The sequence below is a fragment of the Plecotus auritus genome (assembly GCF_963455305.1).
Source record: "Plecotus auritus genome assembly, chromosome: 6".
Classification (NCBI taxonomy): domain Eukaryota; kingdom Metazoa; phylum Chordata; class Mammalia; order Chiroptera; family Vespertilionidae; genus Plecotus; species Plecotus auritus.
The window spans coordinates 40,360,116-40,372,555 of NC_137773.1; the positions used below are offsets into that span (position 1 = coordinate 40,360,116).

A 12,440-nucleotide genomic window follows, 5' to 3' on the forward strand; every position below is an offset into this window, starting at 1 on the left:
GTATTTGTGGTCTAGTTTCACTTTTTTGCATGTACCTGTCCAATTATCCCAACACCATTTATTGAAGAAACTGCCTTGACTTCATTGTATGCTCTTGCCTCCTTTGTCAAATATTGAGTATAATGGCTTGGGTAGATTTCTGGGTTCTCTGTTCTATTCCATTTATCTATATGCCTGTCCTTGTGCCAGTACCAAGGTGTTTTGATTAGGGTGACTTTGTAGTATATTTTGGTATTTAGTACTGTGATCCCTCCAACTTTGTTCTTTATCAAGATTGCTGCAGTTATTCAGATTCTTTTTTGGTGCCATGTAAATTTTTGGAGTATTTGTTCTAGATCTGTGTAATATATTGTTGGTATTTTAATAGGGATTGCATTGCATCTATAGATTGCTTTGGGTAGTATGAACATTTTAATGATGTTAATTCTACCAATCCATGAATATACACGGTATATTCTTCCACTTGTTTATATCTTCTTCTTTTTTCCAACATTCTGTAGTTTCCCAAGTACAGGTCTTTAACCTCTTGTTTAAGTGTATTCCTAAGTGTCTTAATTTTTTTCTTGCAATGGCAAATGGGATTGTTTCTTTAGTGTCTGTTTTCTGAAAATTCATTATTGGTGTATAAAAATGCCATCGATTTTTGGGTGTTAATTTTGCACACTGCCAGATTCATCTATTAAACCTAGTTTTTTGGTGGAGTCTTAGTGTTTTCTATGTACAATATCATGTCATCTACAAATGAGTTTTACATCCTCCTTCCCAGTTTGGATGCCTTTTTTCTTCTTGTCTGATCGCTGTGGCTAGGACTTCCAGTACTATGTGGAATAAGTTCTTACTCTTCATCTACTCCTTCCTATATTACCTATTTTTTACAATGAGAATCTAATTGACAGTGTTAATTACAAAAAGCCTGGTTGCAGCAGTTTTAGGGTTGCTCTTGCTTTTAAAATGGAGACTCAAATGTTATTGAACTGAGTGCAAAGACACTGAAAGTGGCTCTGGACTAGACGAGGACACACTGCTCCAAGGGGGTGTCAGGATGGTCAGGAGGGGAGGACTGGACAGCACCAGCAGGCCAGAGCCTGGGTGGATAGAACCATGAAAGCTGTCAGCTGCTGGCTTTCTTCCCCTCGAGACACCTCAAAGGGAATACCACTGCCGACCCCAGCCTGTCCCCCTGCACCCAATCTCTTCTAGATCATCCTGAGCCCCCTAGAGTTTCCATAGGCTGAGGTCACACCTTCTGCATGTTACCTCAAATTCTCCCACCAGACCCTTTCACCAAGAGGCCAGAGCAAATGAGAGGTGGCATAGGAACTCAGAGCACCTGTCCCAATGACTCTATGCTAGGTGACATTGGGCAAGCTTTGTCTCCCTGGAACAGGGAGCACAGCACCTGCCCGAGGGGATGAGGCTGAGAGCTGGTAAGCCTGGCTATCTGGAAGGTATTTGAAGAAAACAAAAAGCCCTTCAGGGCAGTCACACAGGGTGGTTATTTCACTTTATTTAGCACATGTCGGTCTCACTCTGGGCCCCACCAAACTGCTCCCCTAAGCCTTACTTGAGGGTCTGCCTTGGGAAGCTCAGAGGTGAACACGAAGGCCCGGGTTCCACAATTGGCCTCCTCTTCTGCCACACACGCAGCGCAGCACAGAACAACTCACTGCTCGTGTCCTCAGGCGCCACCCGTGTGGTTGGGGAGGGGTCTCCAATGTTCCAGGCCACCTACTGGGGCCTCAGCCCAGCTCCAGGCACAGGCCCCCCTGCTCCTGAGATGCTGGCAATGGGCCAGGGCCTCTGTCCATGGCTGTAGGGACACCAAACCCTTACTCCCCAGCCCTGCAGCCTGTCCCTGCTGGGCAAGAAGCAAAATGTACGAAAATACTTTAATTATTTCTTTTAAACTGTTAAGAAATAAGGTCATCTTGTTTTTCTTTTACAATCCCAGTAAAAAAAAAAAGTTCACATTAGTGCAGGGGGCCAACGCCAGGCCCTCCCCAGCCGAGCGCTGGCCACTCAGTAGAAACGCTTGTTGCGCTCCTGCCGCTTCTGAAACACCACGGCCCCCACTACAGCACACACGATGATGCCCAGGAGCGCGCACAGCAGCAACAGGAACACCCGCCACCCAGTCAGGGGCCCGCTGCGGAAGTTCCCCGTGGGGTCATCCACGTTGTCTGGGGAAAAGAAAGGAGGAGTCGAAGTGAGTGTTAAAGCAGCTGATAATGGCCCTGGTGAGGTTCCATCCCCATCCCCAGGCGGAAGCTGTGGCTGCACAGTTTACAGTGAGGGGCAACCCTGAGGATCCCAGAGATCAAGGCCTGGGGTGCCTTTCAGCTGATGGACATTGGATCCTGGGCTTCCCAGGAGCCCAGTCTGCCCGAGGAGGCCTAGGATCTGCTTTCACAAGCCCACCCCCACCTCAGTGCAGTGGTCTGAGGTCCCCATCTGCAGAAACACAACCCTGGCCAAACGCTGCCCTGACTCACACCTGGATACATTTGGTGGCTCCTAGGGGGTCTCAGGCCCCTACCCTGTCCTTCTTCTCTGGCCACATCACTACCCTGCCTGCTAACCCTGTCAATGATGAGTGCCAGGCCTGTAATTCCAACCACCCACGGATACGGCTCTCCTCCCAGACAGGCCTGGAATACCAGCCATGAGCCCACCGACACCATCCCTTCCCAAAAGACCTGCTGTCCTGCCACCAGCCCCTTTCCACCCCTGCACAGTGACAATAATGGCTTCTGACTGAACCAGGAGCTCCCAAGCAGAGGCACTTCCAGGAAGCAGCTCAGCCTCAGGGCTCCCAGGGCTTCCAAGCCCTTTCTGCCCCCTTCTTCGCCTTAGTCACTAGACTGAGCCCTGGGGCAGTGCCAGGACACAGCTAGGGAATGAGTGGAAGTTTTGGAATCGTCCACTGAAGGAACAAATGGATGAACACATCTGAAAAGTTAATCCCCATCTGGCAAACCACATCGGGTTGCTGGGTGGTTCAGAGCACATGAGTTCTCTGAGCCCTTGGCAGCCAGAAACACTTCGATCAAAGTGACAAGACAGTAGCCTATGGCAAGGTTTGTGTGACTCTCAAAATATTTAAAAGTAACCCGAATCTTAAAAAATGAGATGTCTTCCCTAGCCGGTTTGGCTCAGTGGATAGAACATTGGCCTGTGGACTGAAGGGTCCCGGGTTCAATTCCAGTCAAGGGCACATGCCCGGGTTGTGGGCTCAATCCCCAGTGGGATGCATACAGGAGGCAGCCAATCAATGATTCTCTCTCATCATTGATGTTTCTATCTCTCTCCCTCTCACTTCCTTTCTGAAATCAATAAAAATATACATATATTTTTAAGTGAGATATCACATAAAATGCTGTGACTCCAGCTCACATACTGCATGATGACTTTGGGCTGGGCTGAGAGGCCCGTCGGTGCTTTCCAGGCCATTCACTGAGGTCATGCATGTGCACTATCAGTGCCCTGCCCATCACCTACATCAGCAAAACTGGCCCTTGTGGGCTTCACCCGCCATTTTCCCAGCAGACTCCAGGTGCTCACACACTGCTCGTTAGCATGGCTTGCTAATCCAAAAGCCCAGGCCAACCACAGCTAGACCCACCAAAGGCAGAGGGACCATACGCAGGCACCAACGCTGGCCCTGGCCCAGCCCCAGACTGGGAGGGACCACAAACATATACCTTTAGGCGACTTGAGGAAATTGACGCTGGGCTCAATTTTGGTCCAGTCAATGTTCTCCTCCTCGGGGGTGTGCTCTACCATCAGCTGGAACAGCTTCATAGAGATGATGTCGTGATTGTCTGCAGGGCCAAGTGTTAGCTTGTAAGAGGCCTGATGCCATGGCCCATGCGTCTCCCAGCCACATAAGGTGGCCACATTCCCCTGCTCCTGCCTGGCTGAGGGCTCAGCCCTGATACATGGTCAGCAACTGCACCTGAGGAGACTTGGGAATGGCCCAGTCCAGGCAGGAAAAAACCTCTGCTTGACAGTAACTGATGGCCCCATTTCTGAGATTAGGAAATTGAGGCTCAGAGCCAATGTAAGGGTCCCATCTGTCAGCTTTGCTAACCTAATGGAATCTAAAGAAAGGCCTGGAAAGGGAAGAGCCTAAAGAGCAAGGACCTGGTGGCCAGGTGGGCAGAGCCAAGCAGCACCGATATGTGCAGCCCCTGGAGGCTCAGGGACACACACTGACTGAAGTCAGACTACAGTTCACATCTGAGCTCTGCCACCTCCTGGGTATAAACCTGGGGAAATTCCTTCAACATTCATATTCCCAATGGTCTCCACTGTGTGAAAAGGGAAAGAGACCACTAGCTACCTAAGCATATATCACATGACTTTACAGGGAGTGTGCAGGTGTCTGGGGTATGTGTGTGTACAATTTTAAACAAGGGAATCAGGGAAGGCCCCACTGAGGAAGTGACATCTGATCAAGACTTGAAGATGGGAGTGAGACACAAGCACAAAGGCCCGAGGCAAGAGGGCACTAATGTGAAGAGCTGGAAGCAATGTAAATGGGGACAATATAAATGGTGAGCTGGGAGCAAAGAATCAGAGGTGATGGCACTAAGGCCTGGCAGGCCACTGCTGGGGTGAATGGTGGCTTGACTCTGAGAGAGCAGAGCCACTGCAGAGCTCAGAGCAGAGCAGCAGTGACACCTCATGTGAACTTTAATGGTATCACTCTGGCTGCAGAGCTGGGAGTGACTGTTGGGGGTGGCATGGAAGGAGAGGCCCAATTGGGGGCTGCTGCAGTTGTCCGAGGTAGGATGGTGGCCTGGGTCCTGTTTTTAGCCCGAGCAACTAGGACAGAGGTGTCATTTATGTCTTGGTCTTCAGCCCTAGCCGGTTTGGCTCAGTGGATAGAGCGTAAGCCTGTGGACTGAAGGGTCCCGGGTTTGATTCTGGTCAAGGACATATGCCTGGGTTGTGTGCTCGGTCCCCAATAGGGGGCGTGCAGGAGGCATCCAATCAATGATTCTCTCATCATTGATGTTTCTATCTCCTTCTCCCTCTCCCTCTCCCTTCCTCTCTGAAATCAATAAAAATAATTATTTTTTAAATGTGGTCTTCTCATTGTGGGCATGTAAAGACAGACACCCATTGGGCATCCAGGTGGAGATGTTGAGAGGGTTGTTGATAACATTGTGCTGCAGATGGAAATCTTGGGTCTATAGCAGCCGTGGGCAAACTACGGCCCGTGGGCCTGATCCGGCTGTTCTATCCGGTTCTCTTGCTCTCCCCTCCGCTCCTTTACTTTGAATTTATATTAGTTCACACAAACACTCCATCCATGCTTTTGTTCCGGCCCTCCGGTCCAGTTTAAGAACCCACTGTGGCCCTCGAGTCAAAAGTTTGCCCACCCCTGGTCTATAGCGTCCAGATTCAAATTCTAAAGAGAAGGGAAGATCACCGAGGACTGCTCACAGACTGAGCCGTGTGTGTGCCAAAACTGACAGACAATGCAAAGAGGAGGAAGAAACCAGGCGAGTATGGAACCAATGCAGGAAGGAAAGTGACCAGCTGTGTCACAAGCTCCCAACAGACCAGGGCAGGTCAAAACTAAGACTTAATGCCCTGCGCAGCCCACTCACCAGATAGGTCACCAGTGCCAGCAGAGGCTCCAAAGTAGTAGCCGGTGGGGAGGCGCACACCCGTGATGTCAATGCAATTCTTCCACTGGTTCTTGTCCTCCAAGTCAGTCATCACCTGCAGCCAATCAGCAGATAAAGCATGGCCTGGGCTCAGACTGCCCATCTACCCCTGCAGAGCTAGCGCAGGCAGAGGACAACCCCACCACCACCACCTCCTGCTCACCGTCAGACGGCCCCGGGAGTAGCGTACAGCCAGAAAGGTGTCATGATCACGGTTGCGGAAGTCAGCCGTGCAGCCTGCCAGCTCGGTCCAGCGGCCATCCTTACTATGGTCGTAGGACAGGGAGCCATTGTTCACCATCACCGAGATGTACGGGAACACACGCTGAGACCAAGACACCGGTTACTCTATGGCCAGCCCAGCGTTTGGAAGTGGCAGGGGTACCCACCACCCCAATCCCTGGAGGCTCCTTTGTGCTGAGACCAGGGAGAAGTCCCTCAGCCAAATGCCTAGCCTTCCTGTCCTGCTCTATGGGAGGGAGCAGGGGCCTACCTCCGTGGCCTCATCATTGGGATACGTGTCCAGGAAGATGGCTAAACCGTGGAAGTTGTCTTTGCTTCCAAACACAGGCCCTGGAATGAGAAAGAGATGCTATAGTCATGGAGAAAATTGGGGTTGTACTCTGGGTAGCCTAAAGGACATAGTATTGCCAGTGGAGGTGGGGGTAAGAGATGGCAATCTGTTGGTCTTTCACCCAAGAAAGAGAAGAGACCCCTAAAGAAAAAACCTGGAGGTGGTCTCAGGGATGTGACCGAGAGGACTCAAGCTTGAAGCCTGAACTGTGAGGGGACAGCACCTGGCCATGTGCTCTGCAGTATCAACTGACAACGGTACCCAGCCCATGAAAAGCAAGTGGCTACCAGGAAGCCCCATCCTCTAATCCAGGGGTCAGCAACTTTCTGTCCAGGTCCAGAGAGGAAATATTTCGGGCTTTGTGGGCCACATACAGTCTTAGTCAGTCTTCCTTGCTTTTGCTTTTTAAAACATAACCCTTTAAGATGGTAAAAAAACATTCTTAGCTGGTATACAACACCAGGCCACTCTTAGCTGGTGTACACCAGGCCACCATGGGGTTCAGCAGCACCCAGCCCCTCCTCTTCTCAAAGGTCCCAGGTTTCCTCAAAGAGCAGCAGCAGCACCCTATCAGGAGAGTGCAGAGTGGAGAATCCTTGGCACAGATGCTCCCACATACATGAGTGCAGCCCTACCTTGCACGAGGCGGTCCCGAGTGTACCACAAGGCAATGCCGTCTCCATGGAGATTCTTCTTCCCAGCACCATGGACTTTGAAGTGGACATGCATCTCCCAGTCTTTGAGGAAGCAAGGCTGGAGGGAGAGTAGAGAGGGTTGCTCTGAATTCTCTGGGCCTTCCTGCCCAGAGGTGAACTGGCACAGACCCTGCCCCACTGAGACTAGGCACTCCTTTGTCAAAAGCACCACTGACCAACAGACCCTCTAGCTTTCTCAGCAGGAAGAAAGGGGGCTATTGGGCCTTCTAGGTAAGGAGAGGGAGGTCCAGACCCTACCAGCCCAGCACCAGTCTTGTCCATTTTGATTCACTTTCCTCAAAACCAGCCAAACCCATCAGCCCTGTTTTCTCTCCATCCCCACTGCTCTTGCCCTGGGATCTTGTGAAAGGATATGTTTGAGCGACACAGTTCACAAAACAGAAAACACATTCAGAGACAAAATAACTTGTCCACAACAGGTAAGTGGACAGTCTTGAATCACACCCAGGTCTGTCTGATACAGAAACTGCGCTGTCATCTATACCTCCCATGGCTTTCAGGTCTTCAACACAAACTGCATCAGGTCCTTTCCAGCCTCCCACGCCCACCATCTTCCCTTCTAATCCACCTTCCAAACTGAGGGACTCAAATCCAGGTCTGGCTGACTCCAAACCTCAAGTTCTTGGCCAGCATACCTCCTGACCCCTACAGCCCCAGTCTGACCCCAGTGTGGAGTCTGGAAGGGTCATGCCCTGGAACCTCTGGGCTACCATGATCTGAGGGAAGGTAGATGCTCCCTGGCATCCAGGAATACCAAGTGCAGAGCTGGGCACTGCTGCAGCAAGGGAAACAGCCTGACCTTACACACCAGGAAGTTACTCATGAAAACTACAGTGTGACACATACTTTGACAAGAATCCACTTAAGGGAAGTGTGCAGATGATTGTGTGAGCGAGTGATTAACGAAGCCCCATCAGACAGGCAAATGGAAACAAGATATTTTGATGCATCAGATTGGCAACTATTAAAAAGATCATTAATACCCCTGTGGATGAGGATGGAAAGAAACACACACTCAACCAGCAGGACTGTGAATGTCCCCTCCCGTCTTCTTGGGGCAATTTGGCTGTTGCAGTCTTTTAACAGGATGAGGCAGAGCCATGGCACTTACATTTAAAGATATCAAAGATACCACTGCAAAACAGTATCAATGTTATGTTCTCATTTTTGAAAAAGAAAGGAATTAGTACATGTGTAGAGAAAGAAAAAAATGAAAGGAATATGAACCAACAATAGCAATAGGTGACTCTGGGAGGGGAACTACAGAGAATGTTTACTTTCTATGTTTGAATTTTGTATAATGAATATATTACCTATGTAATCAGAAAAAAAAACCCTCAAATAAAAAATAAAGACATTTATGTCCCATCATGGGCGAACTGTTGTGCATTCATGAAGTCATCAGACTCAGTATTCTGGCTCTAGGCATCAAAACCGCAGGAGATGGGGCCCTGCCCCCGCCTCTGAAGACACAGAGCTAGCAAGTACCATAAGTAATGTGCAATCAGCCTTCCCTGTTCTTGACAGTTCATTGGCTCTGAGAAAACCTGCACATTCCAGAGGAGCAAATGAGAGGTGATGAGAACCAACTCTCAAGGACAGATAGACAAGGAATCTGGGTCCACAGCCTGCTAAGGGAGTGGAAGTTCTGGTAAACTAACCTTGCTTTGGGTTGGGACCACATAGACAGTAAGCCAAAACTAAGAGTGAACCAGAAAAGCCCTCCCAGGAACAATAACTCAGCTGAGTCATCTCAATCCCTGAGATTAGACTAAAGAGACTCATCTAGTCCTCAGATTTAAAAAAAAAAAAAAAAAAAATTCTTACAAATACAGTATCTAGTACACAATAAAAAATACCAGACACATGAAAAGACAAGATATGAACAAAAACCAGAAGGAGGAAGAAAGGGAAGGAGGAAGGTAGGAGGCTGACAGGAATTCCAGATACTGGCCTTTAAAATAACTAGTTTACTACGTTCAAGGAGATACAAGACAAGATTGAGAATTTTGGTAGATAATGAACATTTTTTAAAGTCATACTATAAAAAATTCCAGAACAGCCCAGCCAGCACAGCTCAGTAGCTTGAGTGTCGACCTATGAACTAGGAAGTCACAGTTCGATTCCCAGGTACATCCCTGGGTTGTGGGCTCAATCCCCAGTGTGGGGCCTACAGGACCAATGATACTCTCTCATCATTGATGTTTCTATCTCTCTCCCTCTCCCTTCTCTAAAATCAGTAAGAATATATTTTTTAAAAATTCCAGAACAAAAAATACAATAACTTAAATTAACAATGTAATGAATAGGTTTTACAATAGATTTAAAATAGATGAAGAGAGAATTAGTAAATTTCAGTCCAGTCAGATAAAAATATCCAGAATAAAGCAGAGAGAATAAAAGCATAGCAGACACAAAACACTAGGTAAGAGGCAGAGGAAAGAGTGAGAAAGTATAATTGGAGTTTCAGAATGATTAGCAAAAGAACAAAGAAAAATTTAAGGAGACGTCTAAGCACTTACTAAAACTGACTCTGACATTGTGCCACAAATCTTAAATCTTACAACCAGAGATTAAAAAAAAAACCAACAAATCAAAAGGATTTTTTTAAACAAAGAAAAGGAATGGATATCAAGTTGCAATATTTCCATTCCACTGAATACATTTAAGGGTACTGAACAGTTTTAACTTAAAATGGCATTATTTAAAATATGCTGGAAACTAGATCCTTTGCATATATTTAAACCTATGTCAACTTTTAAAAATATGTATTTTTTAATTGATTTCAGAAAGAAAGGAAGAGGGAGAGAGATAGAAACATTAATGATGAGAATCATTGATTGGCTGCCTCCCGCACACCGCCTATTGGGGTTCCAGACTGAAACCTGGGCATGTGCTCTGACCAGGAATCAAACCGTGACCTCTTGGTTCACAAGTAGATGCTCAACCACTGAGCCACACCGGCCAGGCCCTATGTCAACTTTTTAAAAGTGAAGGGGGTTATATACTTTCAGACAGTACATCAGCAAAAATAGCATCAAGACCATGCTGCAGCCTCCACACAAGACCCCCCTCAGGATGGGCCTGACCAGTCCCTCAGACTTCCCTGTGTCCTGTGCTCCAGTCATGAGGCACTTGGAGTTCTAGTCACCACTGGGCCACTCCTTCATCCGGACCAGTTCACCCCAACACCCTAACAGACACTGTGTCTTATCTCTGCTCAGAAGACAGCTGGTACTTAGTAGTGTTTGCTAATTTGCTGCTCCTCCCAAATGGAGTGAGTAAATGGGGACAAAAAAGAGAAAAGTCTAGAAAACATCTCTCCAGCTCAGTAAAGGAATAGTTGGCTCTTGGTAAACACTGTGCAGAAAATTTTAAGAGTTCTAAGCAGTTTCTTTCAGAAACTATAGGAAACACTCCAATCCTTTGGGAATATCTGTAGCGCCAAACAGCAGGAGCTGAATGGGAAGGTAGGGAAAGGAAGACTGAAAATTCGATGAAGGCAAGTGCAGAATCCTGTCAGCCCAATGACGTTGCCATACCACTGACAATGGCAACCACCAACCTACCTACAATCTTAATTAAGTTACTTGTGACTGAACCCAATTTCCAACAGTTCCAGCACTATTTGTACCTTACTTAAAAAAACACACAAAAGAACAACAACAAAAAAACCCTTAATGTTATACTGAACTCATTTCTAGAAAACGTAAGGCTACATTAACATTTAAAAAAATTATTTGACAAAATGTGACTCAAGGGAGTTATTGAAATACTCTTGAGTGGATGGCACTCAGCTGAAACTTCACAGATGAGAAGGAAGCAAGCAGGCATGAGAGCCAGGAGGCAGTGTCCCAGACAGGGAACAACAAGTGCAAAGGTCCTGAGGCAAGAAGCAACCAGAGAGGCTAGAACAAAATTAACAAAGCAAATTACTGGCAATGCCAGGTACCAGGGGCCAGAATGTGTACACTAATGCATGTTTATCCCTTCACAGGAGACCCAAGGCTCAAGGATTAGACTGAAAGCTGAGGAAAGTAACCCCAGATGCTCCTAGCAGTTAAGGAGAGGAGAAGCTGAGGGAACAGCCAGATGAGGCAACGTGAAGACAGTGTGGACTCCCAGAACTAAACAGGGATGTCAACCAGGGAGAAAACAAGGACAATGACCAACACCTTAGGCATAGGAAGGGTTGGGGTCAGACAGGCTGAGGCAGGAGCAGGTTCTACCCTGAGCTGTGATCCAGCCCAAATAGTGGGACAAACGGAAGGAACGGGAGTTTTATTGGGCATTTTGCTGTGTGTTATGCACTGACTTTAACATGCCTTATTGCATTTAATTCTCAAATTAAATAGGAGGGTTCAATTCGGACAACATGACAGCTCCACTTAACTGAGTCGTAGCTTCTTAGTAAAATGGAAATAACATCACATACTTCACATGGGCTTTAAAGGAATTAAGTGAGAAGGGTGTAAAGTGTCAAGCACAGTTCCTGACAACACAGTAACTTCAACAGCCATTACAGATTATTACTGGTGGGTGTGACTAAAATGAGGAAGGGGCGGAGGAGGGAGGGGCAAGCCTTCAAACCAAACTGAGGTCTGAGCTGCAGCGGAGGCTGGGAGTAGTGGCTTACTTAAGGCTAAGCTGGCCTCTGGGGAACCACTCACCTGGTGGTTCCAGATAGAGCCCTCTTTGCTGCGCTCATCGGGAGTCAGACGCACGTACTGGCTCGTGAGTATAGTGCTGCCTTGGAAGTCCCAGAGGGGCATGGAGCTGGAACCGACACCTGTGGGCAGTGATGGGTACAGACAGGCGCGTAAAAGGCCATACCAGGACTGGCCTTGCTAGAGGCAGGAAATCCACAGAACTGCCCTGCTCGGAAGAAAGGGCCACCCTTTTCCCAACCCCGTGCAGCCTCGCCCTCACCCTGCACTCATTTCCCGCCTCAGGCCTCACCTTGGTAGGGCTTGATAAGCGAATGCTCCCGCTTGAGGTGTTCACTGTTGCCGTCAGTTATATCCGCAGCCACCGGTCCCAGCAACAGAAGAAGAAATAGATGTGTCATGGGGCCAGGGCCGGGGCCGGGAAGCCCAGGCCTCCCCGGGCACCGCCGGCCCCAGCCCCTGCGCCAAATCCAACCTTCCGCCGCCATTCTCCGTTCCTCTCCGCCACTTCCGCTCGAGGACTTCCGCCTTCCGGGTGTCTCATCGAATAGCTTCCGGCCGGAAACCTTCCAACTTAGTGTCACCAGGAGTTAAATACAAAGCCTCGCAGCCTAGGGGACGGCGACTTTATTTGCTGAGCAGCCCCCATCCTGATCAAGTGCAGTTCCATAGCCTTGGCCGCTCCGACGTACCTGTCGCCCAGCCTCGGCAACGGGTTCTTACGAGCCACAACCAATCATGGAACAGCACGTTAGGATTGTGAGCAAATGGAGAGCAGAGGAATGGTTTAGTCGGGGGCAGAACC

At 48.4% G+C, this 12,440-nt stretch overlaps 1 protein-coding gene across 2 annotated transcripts; it reads right to left on the reverse strand.

Annotated features, from left to right (window-relative positions):
* Positions 1 to 1,485: 1,485 nt before the first annotated feature.
* Positions 1,486 to 12,440, reverse strand: LMAN2 (lectin, mannose binding 2). Of its 2 annotated transcripts, XM_080673113.1 has the most exons (9): positions 12,111 to 12,325; positions 11,928 to 11,971; positions 11,639 to 11,757; positions 6,888 to 7,005; positions 6,172 to 6,251; positions 5,842 to 6,003; positions 5,619 to 5,733; positions 3,702 to 3,821; positions 1,486 to 2,180 (listed from the first exon to the last, which is right to left on the reverse strand). In XM_080673113.1, exons 3-9 carry the CDS (start codon positions 11,738 to 11,740, stop codon positions 2,020 to 2,022), a joined length of 858 nt encoding a protein of 285 aa, XP_080529239.1. In that variant the 5' UTR covers positions 11,741 to 11,757; positions 11,928 to 11,971; positions 12,111 to 12,325; the 3' UTR covers positions 1,486 to 2,019. The 2 variants fall into 2 exon arrangements, with proteins under 2 accessions (XP_080529239.1, XP_080529238.1); XM_080673112.1 differs by having other exon boundaries at positions 11,928 to 12,440.

Excerpts from the sequence above, each read along its gene's own strand:
- LMAN2 (XM_080673112.1), bottom strand. The coding sequence starts at position 12,123 with ATGGCGGCGGAAGGTTGGATTTGGCGCAGGGGCTGGGGCCGGCGGTGC. Across the intron at positions 7,006-11,638 it reads GCTCTATCTGGAACCACCAG|CCTTGCTTCCTCAAAGACTG; the intron begins GTGAGTGGTTCC and ends CTCTCCCTCCAG. Across the intron at positions 2,181-3,701 it reads TTTCCTCAAGTCGCCTAAAG|ACAACGTGGATGACCCCACG; the intron begins GTATATGTTTGT and ends TCTTTTCCCCAG.